This window comes from Lipotes vexillifer, unplaced genomic scaffold (genome assembly GCF_000442215.2).
Source record: "Lipotes vexillifer unplaced genomic scaffold, Lipotes_vexillifer_v1.1 scaffold491, whole genome shotgun sequence".
In the NCBI taxonomy this organism is placed as follows: domain Eukaryota; kingdom Metazoa; phylum Chordata; class Mammalia; order Artiodactyla; family Lipotidae; genus Lipotes; species Lipotes vexillifer.
The window spans coordinates 796,866-815,790 of record NW_006770548.1 but is presented as its reverse complement, the minus strand read 5'-3'; the positions used below and the strand labels follow the sequence as shown (position 1 = coordinate 815,790).

The 18,925-nt window shown below is 53.4% G+C and overlaps 1 protein-coding gene across 4 annotated transcripts in view; it reads left to right on the top strand.

Moving 5' to 3' along the window:
• Positions 1–715: 715 nt before the first annotated feature.
• PFKFB4 (6-phosphofructo-2-kinase/fructose-2,6-biphosphatase 4) overlaps positions 716–18,925 on the top strand; it is a 39,149-nt gene continuing 20,939 nt past the window's right edge. For 2 of the 4 annotated variants that reach the window (XM_007446158.1, XM_007446160.1), the window contains exons 1-4: positions 4,380–4,589; positions 10,193–10,309; positions 10,469–10,565; positions 16,614–16,680. In XM_007446158.1, the coding sequence (XP_007446220.1) occupies positions 4,493–4,589; positions 10,193–10,309; positions 10,469–10,565; positions 16,614–16,680 (378 nt within the window). In that variant the 5' untranslated portion in view covers positions 4,380–4,492. Of the gene's footprint in view, positions 788–4,379; positions 4,590–10,192; positions 10,310–10,468; positions 10,566–16,613; positions 16,681–18,925 lie in introns of those variants that run through there. The other 2 variants (XM_007446159.1, XM_007446157.1) reach the window with 2 other exon arrangements.

The window sequence follows — 18,925 nt, the reverse complement described above, 5'->3', positions numbered from 1 at the left end:
GCCCTTGGACACACATGGCTCAGGGGAGAGGGAGCTCAGGCTGCTGGGGCTCTGGCCCAACTGACCCTCCTTCATCACATTGTCCTGAGCAAACCTCCTCACCTTTCCAAGCCTGTTTTCTCCTCTGTAAAGCAGAGTGATGCCACCAAGCTTCTTGTGAGCACTGAGTGATGTAATGTACATGAAGGTTCTGGCACGCAGAAAGCGCTCAATACATGTAGTGACCGGAGAATGGGATAGACAAGAATCACACAGTCTTGTGCACCCAGGCAGTGACACACGAGGGCGGAGTCATAGCTGGCTACGCTGCTCCTCTCCCCACTCCTCCCGCCCCAATTTCACTGACCTGTCCCTTGGTGTGCAGGGCGTATATTTTGCCTAATCTCACAACCCCAACTCCATTGCTGTGCTGGGATGGGACTGACCTTCTGGAGAGTGTGGTCAGGCTTGCCTGCAGATGAGGCAGGTATTCTGGGTAGTGTAGACAACTCCAGCTGGAGACCAGGGCTGGAGAAAGAGATAGCACTGTCGGAAGTGTGGCTGCCCAGGGCCAGGGTCACTGACGGAGATCTCACAGTTGTCAGCAGCCCTGGGGGGCAGGCCCAAGGCGGGGCTGGAGAGGCAGGGCCACGCGGCCTGCTGGGCTCTCTCCAGAGCCTGGAGGGCGGGGCTGCCCGACTCCGAGCTGCAGGGGGCGGTGGCCCAGGCCAGTTTGGTTGCAGGATGAACAGAGGCAAGGAAGGAGGCAGCTTCTTGACGGACCCCTGGTCAGGGAGCAGCAGGCAGGGTAGGCACGGGGCAGGGTGGACAGGGTGGGGGGATTGGGAAAAGACCTGGGCAAAGTGGAGGTGGTGCTAGAAGGGGTGTGAGAGTGTTGGGGGTCTCTCCAGGAATAGGGGTGCTCTTAGGGGCATCAGTCTGTCAGTGGCATGGAGGAGGGGGAACACTGGCGCCTTGCCGGGGAGGAGCTGGGCCAAGGGGGAACTATAAATAGCTTCTTCCTCCAGCCCAGGGGGAGGGACAGTCAGCTGGAGCTTCCCAGGGGGCCTCCTGCTCTGGCCTTTGGTGGCCTCCAAGGGGTCATGTTTATCCAGGTCCCCCCTCAGGGGTCATATCCAGAGGCTCATTTGGGAAGTTTTTCATGTGATGTTACTTTAGCCCTTAAAGCAGCATTTCTAGGGCAACTACTGTGTGCCTTGTGCCAGTCCTGAGCTGCTCTAAGCACCTACTGTGTGCTCTGTCCCAGTCAGGAACCTCTCTGAGCACCTTACTGTGTGCTCTGGCTGGTCCTGAGTCACTTTGAGCACCTACTGTGTGCCCTGTGCCAGGCTGGAATCAGCAAGTGCAGACCAGGGTTCATGGGCTGCTTGGTTACACAGCTCTCTACTCCCAAGTTGGAACCTCACACCCTGTGTGAGCTCTGGACCCAGGGAGACACAGGATGATCCTTGGCTAGAAATGGCCAGAGGAAGCTGGAACTCCTAGGAACTCCCCAACCGTCCAGTGACAGCAGAGGGGAGAGGAGGAGGGAATAAAGCGGAAGGAAGACAGCAGAGAGCAGCAGGCCTCACTGCAGCTGGCCTGTCTCTGCACCAGCCTGGGAGCAGGGCCTGTTAGTGTGTGTGCACCAGTGGCTGTGTGCACACCATGCTTTCATGCAGTGGTGTGTGGGTCTGTGTGGGATGCACTGAGGTCCCTGGGCCCATATGCTGCAAAGGGTGGCTGTCGGTTTGGCCAGGTCTGGCCAGCAGATACGTGGACTGGGAAGAGTTTGAGCATTGAGGGCTGAAGACTGAGGACACCCCACAGCTTGTGGTCTGGGACACTGGGAGGAGGTCCAGTGGTCAGTGCAGAGGGCACCACAGAAGCCAGGCCAGGGAGGTTCACGGTGAGGAAAAGCTGAGCAGGATGTGTTCACACACAGGTGCACACTGACATCCTAGCACACCTCCCACCCTTGGGCCAGGAGAGCTGGCTCACTCTGGGATGGCGCCAAGGAGGGAAAGCCATGAGGGCCAGTTATTCTATTGGACATATTGGCGCTGAGGGAGCAGAAAGTCAGGAGAGCATTTCAATGGAGGGAACATGCAAGAGTGCAAGTGTGGAGGTGGGATGTGTGGTTATAGTACAAGGTGTGGGAGGTGAGGTTCTGAAGGGCTGGGAGCTGAGCTGAGTCCATCCTGCACTGTGGGCTGGCGGTTCTGTGATGCTGGGCCCTTCTCCCCTTCCTCAGTTTCCTACCTGAGAAATGGGGCCATGGGAGGGGAGTATCCTCAGAGCAGATGTAGACCCTGGCCTTGGGGAGGGGCTCCAGGCTCCTCCTGCTGTTGACATGTGGCCTCACACTAGATATAGAGACTTGGGAAGGTGTGTCTGGGTCAGCCCAGGGTCAGACGGGAAGAGTGGGAGGTACAGAGCCACTGATTTTCCTGGGAAGCCAGACTCAGACTTCTGGAGGTGAGGATGGCTTCCCAGACATGGCCCTGGCTTCCTGCCCTGCCCTGGCTGTCCCCTACTCCCAGCCTTTCACTAACATTCCAAGAGGGTTGGAGAGGAGAATGGCAGGCCTGAGAAGGTGCAGGGTGTCTGTGGATGTTAGATGAGGTAGACTTTGCAATGACTGCTGGGGGTCGGACAGGGTGTGGGTATGTGGTGACAAGGTCTCTGAGGCTAGGGTGGCCCCAGGATGGCCTTGGTAGTGGCCAGGAGACAGACAGGAGGGCTGACTTGTCAGGAACAGAATGAGTGGCTTTGGAGAAGTAGGAAGTGGGTGGAAGGTCACTAGGGGCATCCTGCTCATCAGGAGCTGCCTATGGGTGTGCCAGCTGCTGGGCATGAGGTGGGGAAGGAGGTGGACGGTGGACACTGAAGAGGGAGGCTGAAGAAGGAGGAAGTGGTCGACTCTGTCTGAGGCAGGGCATTTCCTGGGGAGGCAGCTTGAGCTGCTTCCAGGGAAGGTCTGCGTGGGCTTCTAGCACGTGGACCTCCTTAACCTTCAGTTCCTGTGAAGTGGGCAAGACATCTGTATCAGTCACCTTAAGGGTCCTTGCCAGGCTCTGAAGGGCTGGGCTGTGACTTGGAGGACTGACTCAAGGCAGGGGTGTGACAAGGAGGGCAGAGGGAGGGGTGCTGCCCCTGCGGAACACTGGGTGGAGACTTTTCTCCACGCCCCAGCCCCTGGATCCTGGCTGGGCACACATTGAGCAGAGAGAACTTGGGGATGCAGTGATCCTGCCAGGGGATGTGGTGGAGGACATCGCTAGAGGGCAGTGTGACCCAGACTCGAGCAGTGTCAGCTAAGGTCGGGGGCAGAAAGCATACAAAGCTAAAGAGGCTGGGCTGAGGAGACAGAGAGGAGGTAGGCCAAGTGTTCACGAACTCAGGCTCTCTCCCTTGCCCCTTGCCTCCACTGCATTTTTAGAGACAGGAGGAAGATAAATAACATAATAAGTGATAACATTAATGTGCTTTAGAATGGATTTCTCAGACACTGAGACTTTTAATGCATACCAGAATCTTGTAAGATCCATGACAGTGTGAATTCCATTTTCCTGATGAAGAGGCAGAGGCTCATTAAAGAAAAAAATGTGTAAACTTATGATTTAAAATTTAATTGGTAAAAATGAAATCCTGGAAGGAGAAGTAAGATATTGTCAGGGTTTGGTGAGTCCCCAGGGACCTTGGTTACTAGGTGCCACTCACGTGCTCCAGGTGGGCTGGGGTTTAGCCTGAGCTCCCCAGCAGCTAATGCAAAGAGAGAAACACGATTAATTTTGAGATTTGTCCTCTGTCCCTGTCCATGAGATAAAGGAGCTTTTTCAGCGTGGTTGAGCAGGTTGCTCCTGTGGGCAGTGGAGAGTCCCGGGACTCGGAGCAGAAGAGAGGGTCGGGGCACAAGGCCGGTGGGGCGCGGCGGAGTTGACAACTGGGCCAGTGATGAGAGTTACGCAGAGGCCGCCAGGCTGGTCCTGACCAACCAAGCTCTGTGCGTCACGCAGGCCTACCCCAACGCATGCAAACGCCTCCTCCTGGGGGCCCTGAGGTCACGCAAAGCGGGAAGCAGGACCTCGGGTGTCCTGGGGGCAAGCCTGGCACGCCCAGGGCGAAGCCGTGGGTGAGGTCTATGCAAATCATCAGGGTCGCGTTGGGTGTGCTGGGCTCCGGCATCCAGGGCGGGGCCTGCACCATCCAAGCCTGGAAACTGGGGAGCTGGGCATGCGCGTCCCCCATCCTGGCATGCAGGGCGGGCGCGCTTGGTCCAAAACGCGCTAGTAGGCGAGCTGAGCATGCGTGGTAGGAGGCCAGGCGCTCTTCAGTTGGGGTGGAGCCTACTCGTTCCGGGGCGGGGCCTGCGGGGAGTTGGACGGGCGTCATCGCGACTTCAGGAGGGGCGGGGCTGAGGGGCAGAGCTGGGGGGCGGGGCGTCGAGTGGCCCGAGGTGGCCCGGCTGCTGGGTTGGAAGCAGCGCAGTCCGACTCATCCTAGCCCCAGGATGGCGTCCCCACGGGAACTGACCCAGAACCCCCTGAAGAAGATCTGGATGCCGTACAGCAATGGGCGGCCTGCTCTGCACGCCTGCCAGCGCGGTGGTGAGGCGGGGTCCGCGGGGAAGGGGGAGGGCGGTGCATGGGCATGGGTATTGGTCTTACATGGAGAGGGAGCCGGGAACAGGTGGGGAACCGGGGACAGGTGAGGCAGCCGTGACTGGTGGGAGGGGAACAGGAACAGGTGGGAGGCCTGGGACAGGTGTGGCAGAGCGGGAGGCGGGGACAGGTGTGTTGCGACGTCTTGGCTCAGCGGGAGCTAGTTCTGGCCGCCATCACCTAGGGGAGGGCTTAGGACCCTTGCCACACCACTCTGTCCCCACCGCCTCAGGTCAGGGGAGGACTTGGAGCCTCGGTCCTGCCCTCTCAGCTGGCTAGAGAGCGTGGGCCGGGTGGTCAGGCCGGGGTCTGAGCTGTGTTGGCCCTAGGAGATTCGCTTGGTCTCTCTGAGCCCAGAACTTTCAAAGGCCCAAGGCGGGGAGAAAGGCCCATCTCTGGGCCTGAAATCGAGTTTTGGGAGGAATTTCAGGGAAGTGCAGATGTGTTCAGGATAGAGACAGTGAGACCACTTTGTTATATGGGCCTTTGTGTCCATGGGTGTGTAAGCATCCAGGTGGGGTTGTGGGTGAGTGGTAAAACTGGAGGGTGGAAACATCTAGAACATATGCTGAAATTCAAGGAATCGTTAAGGGGATTACTTTTCCTGTGGTCCTAGGTGTTAAACCCACTTCATTGATTTTCTGCTTGTCCTTAAATGAGTCTGCAACTTTGTATTACCAAGAAAAACAAAGATTTATTTTAGGAGTAACTGAAACATTGTAATAAATTTGCAAGTTGGCAAGGTCCTCAGAGAACATCTAGTCCAGCTTCTGATACAGATTTGGAAATGGAGGTCAGGAGATTGTGTTATGTGCTGGGGTCTCCCTGCACTCCTGACCTCTGCTTGGGCATGATAGGAGAGGAGAGTGCTTGGTGCTTGTCTTGCTTTGAGGCTATCCTGGGGGCCTTGGCTTTGACCAGGATGTGAGTCCTAGGTGAGGAGTGTGTGCATCTCTTAGCACACTGTGGAACCTGGTAGGGGTGGCCGTGGCTTTGACCAGACATTCTGGTGGGTCGTGACTCTGACCATAATGTAGGTCCTAGTGGGCTGCTGAAACTGTGAACCTGCTTTTAGCCCTGGGGCCATGGTTTTCCAGTCAGTATTCAGTCCTAAGGGACTATGGCTACACTCTAGCCAGTTTTCCTTCCAGACTTCTGGAGGTGTGGAGGGCTAGGCCCCTTTCTCTTGTGCTTCTAGTCAGTCTGTGTTAGGGCTGTATTGTCCTAATTAGGGGGTGGCCTCTGTTGTTACATAAAGGAGGAGTGAGAACATGGACTTTGGAGGCAGGAGCACTCAAGCTGCGTCGTGGCTCAGCTGGGTGACCTTGGGCAAAGAGCTGACCCTCTAGGTCTCAGGTTCCTTATCTGTGAGACTGAGACAGTCATCATCCTTGCACTATGAAGCTGCTGTGAGCCTCTTTTTTTAAAGTTTATATTTATTTATTTATTTATTTATGACTGCGTTGGGTCTTTGTTGCTGCTCGCGGGTTTTCTCTAGTTGCGGCGAGCGGGGTTTACTCTTCGTTGCGGTGCACGGGCTTCTCATTGCGGTGGCTTCTCTTGTTGTGGAGCACAGGCTCTAGGCATGCGGTCTTCAATAGTTGCAGCACACAGGCTCAGTAGTTGTGGCGCACGGGCTTAGTTGCTATACGGCATGTGGGATCTTCCTGGCCCAGGGCTCGAACCCATGTCCCCTGCATTGGCACCAGGGAAGTCCTGTGAGCCTCTTGATAAGTGCTTGATAAATGGTAGCAGGTAATTTTGTAATTTATCATCACTGTTGTTTCTTTGCTTCTCCATACCTCAAAGTCAGGGATTGAAGCTCCAAGCCAACCCCCTTTCAGGTGGCAAAGGAGTTGAGGCCCAATGGGAGGGGACTTGCCCAGGTCTAACTGCCCCTGGGGCAGGCCTGTGTTTCTCCAAGCTCCAGGTATGCAACTAAAATGTGGCTCTGGCCTGAGCAGAGGGGCTCGTGCCATGGCACTGCCTCAGGGTGTTGCAGTGGGTGGGACTGTGAGCTGGCCTGGCACAGGAGAGCTTCCTGGAGGAGGAGGTAGCACCCAAGAGGCTAAAGATGAGACCTGCAAATTGTGTGGGGGTTTGGGCCCCAGGCTAGGGTCTCACAGTTCACAGCAAGGAGGGAGTAAGCAGGGAATGAACAAGGAACCAGCACCTCACATCCCAAGCCCGTATTCATGCAGCATCTTACCCTTTGCATAGAGGGCTTCTAACTAGATTGGAGGACCACAAGGACAGGTGGGAACCTGAGGGTCAAGGTGGGTGGAAGTTGACTTGATCACAGGGCTTTATAGAGAAGAGGATGAGGGGCCCTAGTCTGTGCTGTGTGGTGGGTTGTCTTTGGGGTCTAGTCCGAGCTCCTCAGGGCCACAGAGGCTGGTTGGCTGAGGGATGTTCCCTGCCTTCTCCTCCCCCACTCTTCATGAGCAATTCTTCCTCCTTTTGATAGAATTCAGGGCTACACAGAGGGCCTGGAAGCTGTTACCTTTCTGGTCATTGACCTGGAGGAGCTCTGGGGGCATATGGGGTAGGAGATGGAGAGGAGACTCGGGGAACATGGCAGAAAGGACAGTATTTGATAGCTTTTCTTAGCCAAAAGGTGGCAAGACTGCCTGGGTAAGGCCACGACTGGTGTGTGCACAGGACAGTAGGAGAGACAACTTTCTCTCCCCTCTGAACAGGACAGTAATGCCAGTTTGCTTTATTTTAAAGAACTCTCCCTTCCGCAGCCCGGCCCACGGAAGTCGGGGCAGGTGCAGTTCAAGACTCAGTTCTGGAACCCACTCCAAGGACTTGTGGCTCCCCCTGCGGAGGTACCACCAGAAAGTAGTCACCAGCACCAGGCTTGTCTCAGCCTCTCGACTCCTTGGGCTCCTGTGGCCTTGAGCAAATTTACAGATAATTTACAGGAACTAGTGAGAAAAGCTGAGTTGACATATCTTCAGATTTCCTTCTGCACATGCCCCATGTTCTGAACTGTGTGTTGCTCAATGTTGAGGTCCTGAGGGCCCAGATCTGCAGCTCCAACTGCATGCCGCCACTCACCTGGTCCACCCGCCCTTGGTTCAAGTGTGTTTCCTCCGTGTGGGCCTCGGTTTGCAATTTCTCCATTGCTGGGACTTCCCCAGTGTTTTGCTGTTGCAAGCAGGGCTGGTGTGAACATACTTGTACTTTGAATTTTCTTTTGTATCACTGACTTGGGACCTTATCTTGAGGAGCAGAGGTGATAGGTAATTTATTGCTCTCGTTTTGTGCCCAGCCCTGATTTGCTGCCCTGCCTGCCCACCATGGCTGTGCATGGGGCAGGGGGATGGTGTCACCAAACGCTGTGGGAGGAGGCCAGGGGCGTCTCTGGGAAGATGGAAGCTGTGAAGAGGTGATGCAGAACCTCAGCCCTGGGGTCGTGGGAGAGCCCTTCAGGGAGCAATGGGAAGGGGTGGCCTCATCAGAGGGAGCAGGCTGGGTGCAGGTTTTCCCCACAGTGAGTAGCTGATGCACTGTGCTGTGGTTGCTTGGGAGCCCTGGCCAACCGGCCAGAAATTGTGCAAACAGCCCAGGACTCAGCAGCACTGGCCTGGCCCTCAGGATGCAGGGCCTTGCGTAACTTGTTTTTCTCTCAGCTTAGCCAATGCTGAGGTTTTTGTTTTTGTTTTTTGTTTTTTTTTAAAATAAATTTGTTTATTTATTTTTGGCTGCGTTGGGTCTTTGTTGCTGCATGTGGGCTTTCTTTAGTTGCGGTGAGCGGGGGCTACTCTTCGTTGGGTGTGCAGGCTTCTCATTGTGCTGGCTTCTCTTGTTGTGGAGCACGGGCTCTAGTCGCACAGGCTTCAGTAGTTGTGGCACGCGGGCTCTATGGTGCAGGCTCAGTAGTGGTGGCACATGGGCTTAGCTGCTCTGCAGCATGTGGGATCTTCCCAGGCCAGGGCTTGCACCTGTGTCCCCTGCATTGGCAGGCGGATTCTTAACCACTGCGCCACCAGAGAAGCCCCAACGCTGAGGTTTTTCAGCAAGTTTCTTCACTCTTACTCACCATCAGGCTGTGTCTGCAGGATCCCCTCTTTCTCTCCCCTGGGGCTTGCAGAATGGGTCACATTTGCCCAAGTCATGCATAGGAGTGACGGAGCCCCCACTGGCAAGCAGGGTCTTTTACTTCTATTCGGGGCCTGCCTGGAGACAGACAGTTGCCTCTGCACCCCAAGTCCCAAGGGCAGTCCTGAGATACATCTGTGTCCTTAGCCAGGCGGGCTGCCAAGTCCAGGCAGAGGGCACAGCTTCCTGGAAGTGTTCCAGCTCTTACATGGGGATATTGCTAGGCGTCCCTGAGGGATTATCATCCCATTTTACAGGTGAGGACACCAAGGCTCAGAGTTGCCAGTAAGTGTCAGAGTCAAGATAGGAACCCAGGCCTGACTGACTCTGACCACCTCTGCACTCCATCTCCAGTGAGGGAGACAGGTTGAAGGGTGGGGTCCAGCAGTCTGTCTGAGGAGGGCTACCAGGTGAAAGCACTTGCAGAGCCACGTGGGCCGAGGAGGGGTAGTGACAGGTCCCCACCTCTGTCCATCTGTCTGCTGTGGTTTCACCTGGCCCAGGTCCTGAGGACGATGAAAGGGAAGCTTCCTGAGGCTTCTGAGGTGAGACCACACTGAAAGTGGAGCTGGATCCCATAGTCTGGCAGTTCTGCTGCCTTGGTGTCTGTTTTAGTGGGCCATGGATTTGGGGGCTGGGTGCAGACTCTTCCCCGCCTCTAGCCTTGGCAGATTCTCTTTTTGGCACACCGACCTGGTGGCACATGCGATGGCGGTGGCTGGCTATCAGAGGGACCGCCCTTGTGGTGTTGGCCTGGGTCTCTGGTCTCAGCCCCTTGTGGCCCTCACCCTGGTGGGTTTTGAGGTGCCTCCGTCTCCTTCCCTGCCCACAATTTTTGAGCACCAAATCTGCCAGGCCTCAGGATCCTGAATGGCTCAGACACTGCAGGGCTGCTTTCACCCCAAGTGATCAGTTGTGGAGAGCAGACTCATTGGCGAGATGACTGGGTTGAGGGAGAGAGCGCAGCAGGTGGGCATGCAGGTGCCTTGGAGGAAGGACTCCCTGCAGAAGCAGCTTCCGGGCTTTGTAGATGAAGAGAAATTCTCCCTGGGGAGCGGAAGCAGTGGTGCTGTGTGAGCGGGAATGCTGAATGACGGTTTCCTGGATGACAGGCAGGCATTGAATACCCCACTGGGTTTTGGCTCTGTCGCACCTGCCGGGGGAATTCCCCCGCAGAGTTTAGCCAGGGCCGTGGTAGCTCCAGCTTTATAGCTGATGGTGCACATCAGGGTAAATGCTGGCGAGATCCCTCGGCGTCTCCCTGAGCACTGACAGGCCTGGGGAACTGGGCATGCCAGCGCTGGTTAGAGACCAGGGTCTGGGGGTGCCCAGGGAGCTCTCTGCTGCCAGGAGCCTGGGAAGGCACATCTGATGCCGGGCCTGGAAGGAGGGGCCCACTGGGAGGGGTCCGGCCTCCTCAGACACTGCTCCTTGCCTTTCAGTTTGCATGACCAACTGCCCGACGCTCATTGTCATGGTGGGGCTGCCTGCCAGGGGCAAGACCTACATCTCTAAGAAGCTGACCCGCTACCTGAACTGGATTGGCGTGCCCACGCGGGGTGAGGCTCAGCCTTGGCTTTCCAAGGGGGCTTTGGGACTTTGTGGGGGAGCGGGGAGGAGTGAGAAGGCTGGACTGCCACAGGGCCTGGGGGTGGGTCAAGGTCAGGGACTGGGGAGGGATGCTGTTGTGTGAAAACTGAGCCTCTCCCTTCCCCCAGAATTCAACGTTGGCCAGTATCGCCGGGACATGGTCAAGACATACAAGTCTTTTGAGTTTTTCCTTCCAGACAATGAAGAGGGCCTGAAAATCAGGAAGTGAGTTTGTGTGCGTATGTGTGTTTGTTTATGAAGAAGGCCCTGGAGCCCAGTTGTTAGTGATGACCAAGCTGTTCCTGAGACCTGGCCTTGCCCTACCCTGTGGGCTGTAACAGGGCTGGTTTCTTGACCTCTCAGGATGTGGTGGGGGTGAGGATGTGCTGGGTTTGGGGACAAAGGGAGTGGGTATTTGGCCCCTTGGTGGCTTGCCCTACCCTGCCCTGTGGGATATCTGTGGAAGGGGAGCGTGGAGCTTCAGGGAGATGGAGGAGGCTTAGCCAGGGCCTGACTTACCCCAGGCCATCCATGGGGATGGGCTCTGATAGGGAGGGGAGCCCTAGGTGAAGCAGAGATACAGGTCTCAGGGGTGCGGCAGAGTGGGAATGGGACTACCTCCTGACACCTTCTCACAAAGCCGGAAGGACCAGACCCAGAACTGGGGCGTTTCCTCCCTTGCCCCAGGATAAGCCTCCTACTGATATTTGGAGGATGCTTGTCATGTTCTTGGCACGTGTTGGGTAAGCCTTGGCTTTCCTTTGAAGTTGCCTCAGTGTTGCTGGGTGACAAGATGGAAATTTGCATATTATACCCACTCTCCCTCTACATTCAGACTTCAATTGATTGCTTTCTCCAGAAAAACTGAGCACCAGCTGTGGTCTGAGGAGCTATGCTATGCTGTACTCGGCAAGTGTCAACTGAGGGATAAGAAGCTTCCTGCCCTTGTTTTGGGCCCAGCCGTTGTGGGAGGGCTTTGAGCAGAGGTTGGCCCAGCTCTAGTGACCTTCCCAAATCAAGCCCCAGGCCAGAAACCCCCGGTTATTGCCGTGGTTGGCCTGCTCCCTCTCTGGCCACCAGGGGGCAGGAGTTCCCCATCGTGGGGCTTGGCCCTTCCGTGCCTCTGCTGTTGGGTCAATGGGGCTGGGCGGGCTGCTGCACCAAGAAGGGAAGTGGAGTCTGACATTCAGGTCTCTGGGGCCGAACTGTGAATTGTGGGTAAAACTCAAGCGTGGGCCCTCTGTGATAACGACCCAGACAAAAGTGAGGGTACTGATATTTGAACCTACTGTGTGCTGTGTGTGTGTGGTGCCCATTGCCGCCCCCTGCCCACCAACTTAAAGATGAGGAAATTGAGGCTCAGCAGTCTCACACAAGATCCCAAGTAATTTCACAGAGTCCAGACTTAAATCTAACCCCATGTACTACTAAAAGCTGTCCTGTCTATCATTCCGGAAGTACTCAATTTGTAGATCAAAGGTTGCATCAAATGCAAATTCTGCAACAACCTCAAGGTGTGGGCATTCATTAACTGCTTTGACCTTCCCTACAGTGGGCTGCGGTGCCTCACTCCCCTAGATGCCGAGACTGAGGTCAGGAAGTGGTGGTACTGTCTGGGATCCCTCAGGGTTTGATTTAAAGCCAGGCCTGTCTGAATTCAGAGTGTTTGTGGGGAGAAGAAGGAAGCTAGCCTTCCCAGAGCTCGCTGGTCATTCTGCTCAGGCTGCCCATTGAAGGTAGGAACATTGGGATTAATTCTCATGGCGAAACCCAGACTCAGAAGAGGTAAGGAAGCTGGTCTAGGGTCACCCAGCTGGAACAGAGGCCCCAGCAGTGGAAGCTGGGGGCAGATTCACGTGTGCCTCTCTGTAGGCACACCCTCTGGCTGTTCCTAGAAAGTCTCCCTCATGTATCCAAAGCCTGGGTCTGGACCCTGGGCCATGGGGCCATTTCCCATTAACCAGCCCCAAATGTCCCACAGATAATTGGCAAAATAGAAAGATCAGACTTTTTAAAAATGGGAAACCTGGGAAGAGAAGCCTGCATTTCCCAGAGGCCCAGGTACGTACACATTGTTGAGCTTCCTAGAGCTACACAATGTGGAGGTCTGTCCCTAACACTGGGCACAGTGGAAGATCTAGAAGAGGGCATGTACAGCCATCTGTACATGTGCAGGTGCTCCCTCTTTATGTACACATGGGTATGTGTGTAAATACACACCAGGCACCCTCATATATGTGCACACAGTCACATACTGCAGGAAGGTGTGTACACATACCGTATGTACACATGTGGGCGTTCACACACGTGCATATCCTCCTGACACCAACTGGTGTCCAACAGTTCAGTTCAATTCAGTTCTGACCCTGTCTACCTGCAGTTAGCATCAGTTCCCACAGGTTAAGGACTCATTCCCTCAAGACTGACCCCACTTCACACACCAGTCACAAGTCTCGGCGGGGGGCACCCGTACTTCTAACTGGCTATAAATTGGGGGTTCCCACAACCCCCTCTTCAACAGGTTACTGTTCCAGCTCACGGAGCTCAGGAACATACTTGAGTTGTGTTTACTGGTTTATTATAAAGAATACAACTCGGGAACAGCCAAGTGGAAGAGGTGCACAGGCAAGGAAGGGGGCAGTGCGGGGAGCTTCCAGCCGTCTCAGGGTCTGGTACCCTCCCAGCACCTCATCTCTTCAACCTGGAAGCTCTTCAACTCTCATCGTTCAATTCATCTTCAGCCCCCACCTCCCTTCCTGGAGGATGGTGGCAGGGCTGAATGTTCCAACCCTTTCATCACTTTCTGGTGATCAGCCCCATGCTGAGGCTGTCTAGGGGCCCCAGCCTGAGTCACTACATTAGCATCAACTCAGGTGTGATTGGAAGGGGCTCCTTGTGAATGACAAAAATCACTCCTATCACTTAAGAAATTCCAAGGGTCTTAGGAGCTCTGCCAAGAACCCAGGACAAAGAACAAATGTATTTATCAAACCACATACACCCTCTTGTATGTGCACAGCTGCACTTCCACAGGGGCCCAAGGAATGCTCACAGGTGCTCACTCACAGACTTACACGTACACATATCCACCCATGCATGCACGTGTGTGCCCATCCACACTCACACCCACACGTGTGCAGGCTCCCAGGCTGTTCCCCGAGCATCTCCACCTGGGCCCTGAGATCCCTCCTACTTGGTGCAGCCTCAGCCAGAGCAGCCCACAGAGATCTTAGCCCAGAACATGGGGCTCTAAATGTGGGTGTCAAGAAGTGGCCCCAGCTATGTTGAAACTGTAGAAATGTGTCTCGGGGATGTGGGGGGCTCTGAGAAGCTCTGGTTCTTTATGTCTCAGTGCAGAAAGAATTCAGCGAGAGACAAAAGTGGTAGATAAGTGATTTATTAGAATAGGACGCTTGTGAGGTTTACAAGTGGGTGGGCAGGAGGGCACTGTGCCCAGAACTTAGTAGGCTACAGTTTTATAATCAAAGGGAGAGTGAGGAGGGGGAGAAGACCACCTGCTTCCTCATCCTTGAGTAGACATCAGGCTTCCATCATCAGCTCCTCCTCCACTTGGGGGTGGGGGGCGGAGTTTTCTTGTCCCTAGTGGTCAAACTGGGACTGTCATGGCGCAATGGAAATGAGCAAAAAGGTGGTAACGTATACTAAAATATGGTAAATCAACTCAGGTTTCAGTATAATGTCACCCTTTCCTTATACTTTTGTTTTTAGTGAGCACAAAGGAGCATGTCCTAGGAATCATTAACTTACCACTGGGCAGGATGTGGGTTTCATTCCACCATTGTTTTATTGTCTGGGGGCATGTCTCATGCTTCTGTTGCATGGTTTTGTTGTTAAGCAAGACTGCTTGCTTTTGTGGTTAAGCAAACCTGCTTTCTTGAGTGATCATTTTCTTATAGAGGTCTCCCATACTTTTTCCTTATGATCCCTTAGTGGGATTAACTAGTCACCTACTTTGTCCCTTTACTCTGTCCTTATCAGTGCCAGCTTCCAGAATTCAGGTTTTTTGGCAGAAGAAAGCACTTTGGGGTCTTAATTGAAAGGCCTAATAGAGCGCAGAAAGGTCACAAGGAGGCATAAGAGCAGAGCTCCTTCCAGTGACCTGGACTCAGCTCTGCCCCCAGTTTCCTCGTGAACCCAGCAGTCTGGTCGGCCTCTGTTTCCATGCTTGGGCACACTGACCTGGCTTGGCCTGGCACAGTCCTTTGATGCGCTAGGGGTTTACACACAAAATCCGAAGATCAAACAAGTGGGAGATCTAACTTTACTTTTACATCAAAAAAGTACAGGTAATAGTGTTTGGGAGGAAAATTTTTCCCTTCTTACCTTCTAGGTTCTTTGGCTGGTCTAATAATTAAATTGACATGACACAGATTAACAGGACAGAAAAAAAGTTTAATAGCACGTATACCTCCTACATACATGTGAGAGACCTGGGAAGCCCTCCCCTTAAATACCATCTTCAGCTGAAGAGAAAAGAAGATGTTGGGGCTGAGGAGTCAGGAGAATTTACCCGGAAAAGCTCAGTAAACGAGGGTAAGGTTGTTATGCAGATTTAAATCTATGCCTTCAGGGAATTCCCTGGCTGTGGACTTGGAGCTTCCACTGTCGGCGGCCTGGGTTCAGTCGCTGGGAGCTAAGATTCTGCAAGACCTCTGGTGTGGCCTAAATCACTCACTCACTCAGTCTGTGCCTTCAGCATTGATAATAGTTTCTAGAGATAAAGGTCATCTCCCTCCTCCTGGTACAGCGATGGAGACCCCCTTACAAATGGAGATTTCCCTTATACTTGTAAATGTCTCTCAAAAAAGGGTAACTTCTCCTCATGTTTTCAGAGCTGCTCCCGTGTCTGCAGTGTCTTAAAAATAATCAGCCTAAAATAATCCTTATGCCAAAGAGACATATTTTGGGGTGGCAAATTCTGCTCCCCTGCATAGATAAAAAGTCAAAGTGATTTTTCTATCTTCGGACCTTATAGGGGAAATGGATAAAGTCAGAAAGATCCTTATATGTGGCAATCCATTTTGCAGCAATAAACGGAAAGGCTGAGATGTCCGAGGACAGACAGTGTAGTCAGTGGTCAGTCATGGTGAGGGTTTTGCCCTTCCAGAGCACCTGTGGATCCGGGTGCGAGAGGCAGAGACACGGCACCCTCCTCCAGAAGGGATCATGTGGGGCGTTCTTGGTCCACTGAAAGAAATGAACAGCCTAAAAGTTGAGACTTATGTTTTATTCAGTGAACAAAACTGAGGACTTAAGCCTAGAAGACAGCCTCTCAGATAACTGAGGGACTGCTCTGCAGAGGTGAGGTAAGTGCCATGTGTGGGCTCATTGAAATCATTCCTTTGATATGCACCTCAGCTCTCTGGGGCCAGTGTGCTGTGCTTTCCCATTCTGAGTCCCCTGAGGGGGCCCCTTTGGGGGCGGCTGCAGTGGCTGATAGCTTGATGGCTGCAGCACCCTTTGTTTGCTGGTACACCAGGTGGCATTCTTAGTCCACATCTCCCTTCTAGAAAGGAAAATTGAACATTAAGCTTAATGCTGCCTTGGGGGCCAGCAGTACTGTCTCTCCTTTCCCACCACCAGCACCGCCTGCCCTGCCCTCAACACACACACAAGGGAGTGTCTGGTTTTAAAAGTGCTTATTTTGATAGTCAGGGGAAATGCATGACACTTAGACGTCATGAATATAGCAAAATGGCAGAGGCTGGATTTGTACATGATGAGATGAAGAAGGAAAGTACAGAAAAGTGGTATTTCAAAAAGTATTCCTGTGTGTGTACCAAGGGGGAAAGGGGCGGTGGGATGAACTGGGATATTGGGATTGACATACATACACTACTGATACTATGTATAAAATAGATAACTAATGAGAACCTCCTGGTATAGCACAGGGAACTCTCCTCAGTGCTCTGTGGTGACCTAAATGAGAAGGAAATCCAAAAACAGGTGATATATGTATACGTATAGCTTATTCACTTTTCCGTACAATATAAACTAACACAATGTTGTAAAGCAACTATACTCCAATTAAAAAAAAAAAGTATTCCTGATGGCCAGGAACACATAGCCTTCCACGTACAGGAGCAGGGTTACCAAACACTGAAAATCTTCCCAAGGAAGGAGAAACCTTGAGAAGAGAGAAGGGGCCCCAAGGGCTGCCCCGTCTCCTATCTGGCATAGGATATATCCCTGACCTACTGCCCTGCAGCAACCAGTCAGGTGCTTGGCTGACCTGTGTTTTCTTTTCTGAAGGCAGTGTGCCCTGGCAGCCCTCCGAGACGTTCGGCGGTTCCTTAGTGAGGAGGGGGGGCATGTGGCGGTGAGTATAACACCCTGGTGGTATCTGGGAGTGACATATGGGAGCCCACATACTTCTACCCCTTTACTTATCGGGCATCTGGAGGGGAAGGCAGGGTGTATGTGGCCCTAGATACCCCTGGGTGCCAGCCCCTGGGAAGAAGTCTGCAGCTGCTGTGCTGGAAGAAGCCAGAGGCCAGATGTGGGCCAGGAATTTCCCTCTGGGCTTGTGGTTGTGTCTGACCTTGCAGGACTTCCCTCTGAATACTCACATTCTTGGCCACTCCACAAGTTAGAGGTGTCATGTTACCTAAGTCTTTAGCAAATGTGATTTCTCCTGGTGTGGAGAGCATCCAGCCCAACATTTGGTGGCTATTCCAGGAATCAGCTGAATGCTGGGTAAGGGAATTCCCCCTCTGTGTTGGCCCCTCCAGTCAGATGGACAGGTGGGACAAGGCTGAGCAAGGAAAGGGTCTGCAGGAAAGGGCCCTACCCCAACCCTATGTAGTCAAACACGGGCTATTTTTTCCTTCCTTTTTCCTCTTGAAGGCATGCATCCTGGAGCTCTGTCCCCCAGCCCCATCTAGATCAGTTGCCCTCTAGGTCTGTCTGTGGCACAGCTGTCACCCTGGGAATTTCCTTCTCTTCCCTCCTGAGTTGAATGCCCTGCTCTTGGATCCCATGTCTTGCTTTTCCTTGCTTTACTGACTTGTTTTGTTGGAGCACATCCTCTAATAGCTTTCTGAAAAAGGTACTTGGGAAGTAAATTTTGTGAGACCTTGCATGTCTAGAAATGTCTTTTCTTTATCCTCACATTTGATGGATGGATGGAAAGAACGTTTCCTTTAGAATTTTCATGACATTGCTCCATTGTATTATGGCTTCTAGAGTGCCTGTGGGAAAGTCTGATGTCATTCTGATTTGCTGATCCTCCTTAAAAGTTTTTTTTCCCTAGGGAATTCCCCGGCAATCCAGTGGTTAGGACTCCATGCTCTTTCTGCTGAGGGCCTAGATTCAATCCCTGGTCAGGGAACTAAGATCCCACAAACCGCACGTTGCGGGCAAAAAGAAGTTAAAAAAAAAAAAAGAAAAGGGCTTCCCTGGTGGCACAGTGGTTGAGAGTCCGCCTGCCAATGCAGGGGACACGGGTTCGTGCCCCGGTCCGGGAAGATCCCACATGCCCCCGAGCGTCTGGGCCCGTGAGCCATGGCCGCTGAGCCTGCGTGTCCGGAGCCTGTGCTCCACAACGGGAGAGGCCACAACAGTGAGAGGCCCGCGTGCCGCAAAAAAAAAAAGAAAAGAAAAGAAAAGTTTTATTTCCTAGAGGAAACTGGGGGCTTCTCATGCCCCTTCCTCTGGGGAAGCTTTTAGGGGTCTTCAAGGTGATGTGCTTTGTGGTGGGTCTTCTCCACAATGCTGGGTCCTTGGGGGGACCCTTTCCATCAGGAAACTCTTCTCCAGCAGCTCAGAGAAATGTCATATATTTTACTTTGTTAAACCACCCCCGCCGCTTTCTCACAACTGAGTCCCTACTCCCCTCCCATCTTCTTTTTTTTTTTTAATGAATTTATTGATTTTTTATTTATTTTTGGCTGCATTGGATCTTTGTTGCTGCACGCGGGCTTTCTCTAGTTGCGGCGAGCGGGGGCTACTCTTCATTTTGGTGCGCATGCTTCTCATTGTGGTGGCTTCTCTTGTTGTGGAGTACGGGCTCTAAGCTTGCAGGCTTCGGTAGTTGTGGCTCGCAGGGTCTAGAGCGCAGGCTCGGTAGTTGTGGTGCATGGGCTTAGTTGCTCCGCGGCATGTGTGATCTTCCCGGACCAGGGATCGAACCCGTGTCCCCTGCGTTGGCAGGCAGATTCTTAACCACTGCACCACCAGGGAAGTCCCTCCCTGTCCTCATTTCTTGAAGTTCCTTTTATTCTATTTGATTTAGTCTTTGTTCTTCATGTTAGAGGTTTTGCTGGAGCATCCAGTGAGCCCTGGTCAGATGCCCTTTGTAAAAAGTTACGCTCTAAAAGCTGCTTGGGTGGGCTGCCCCTGAGTGCTGAGCAGGCCCCAGGGGGGATCACAGCCTGCCTGGAGGAGGCAAGGAGGGGGCCTGGGGCTCCACTTGCACCACCAGCCAGTCCTCCCGTTTCTTCTGCACACTTGTCCCTTTTTTCAGAGATGCCTGTGCCCTGTTCCTGACTACCATGGTTCTGCACAAGCAGGTGTGCTCTGGTTGGTATAGGTTTGTGTTTGGTTTTCTCTGTTTCTCTGAGCCA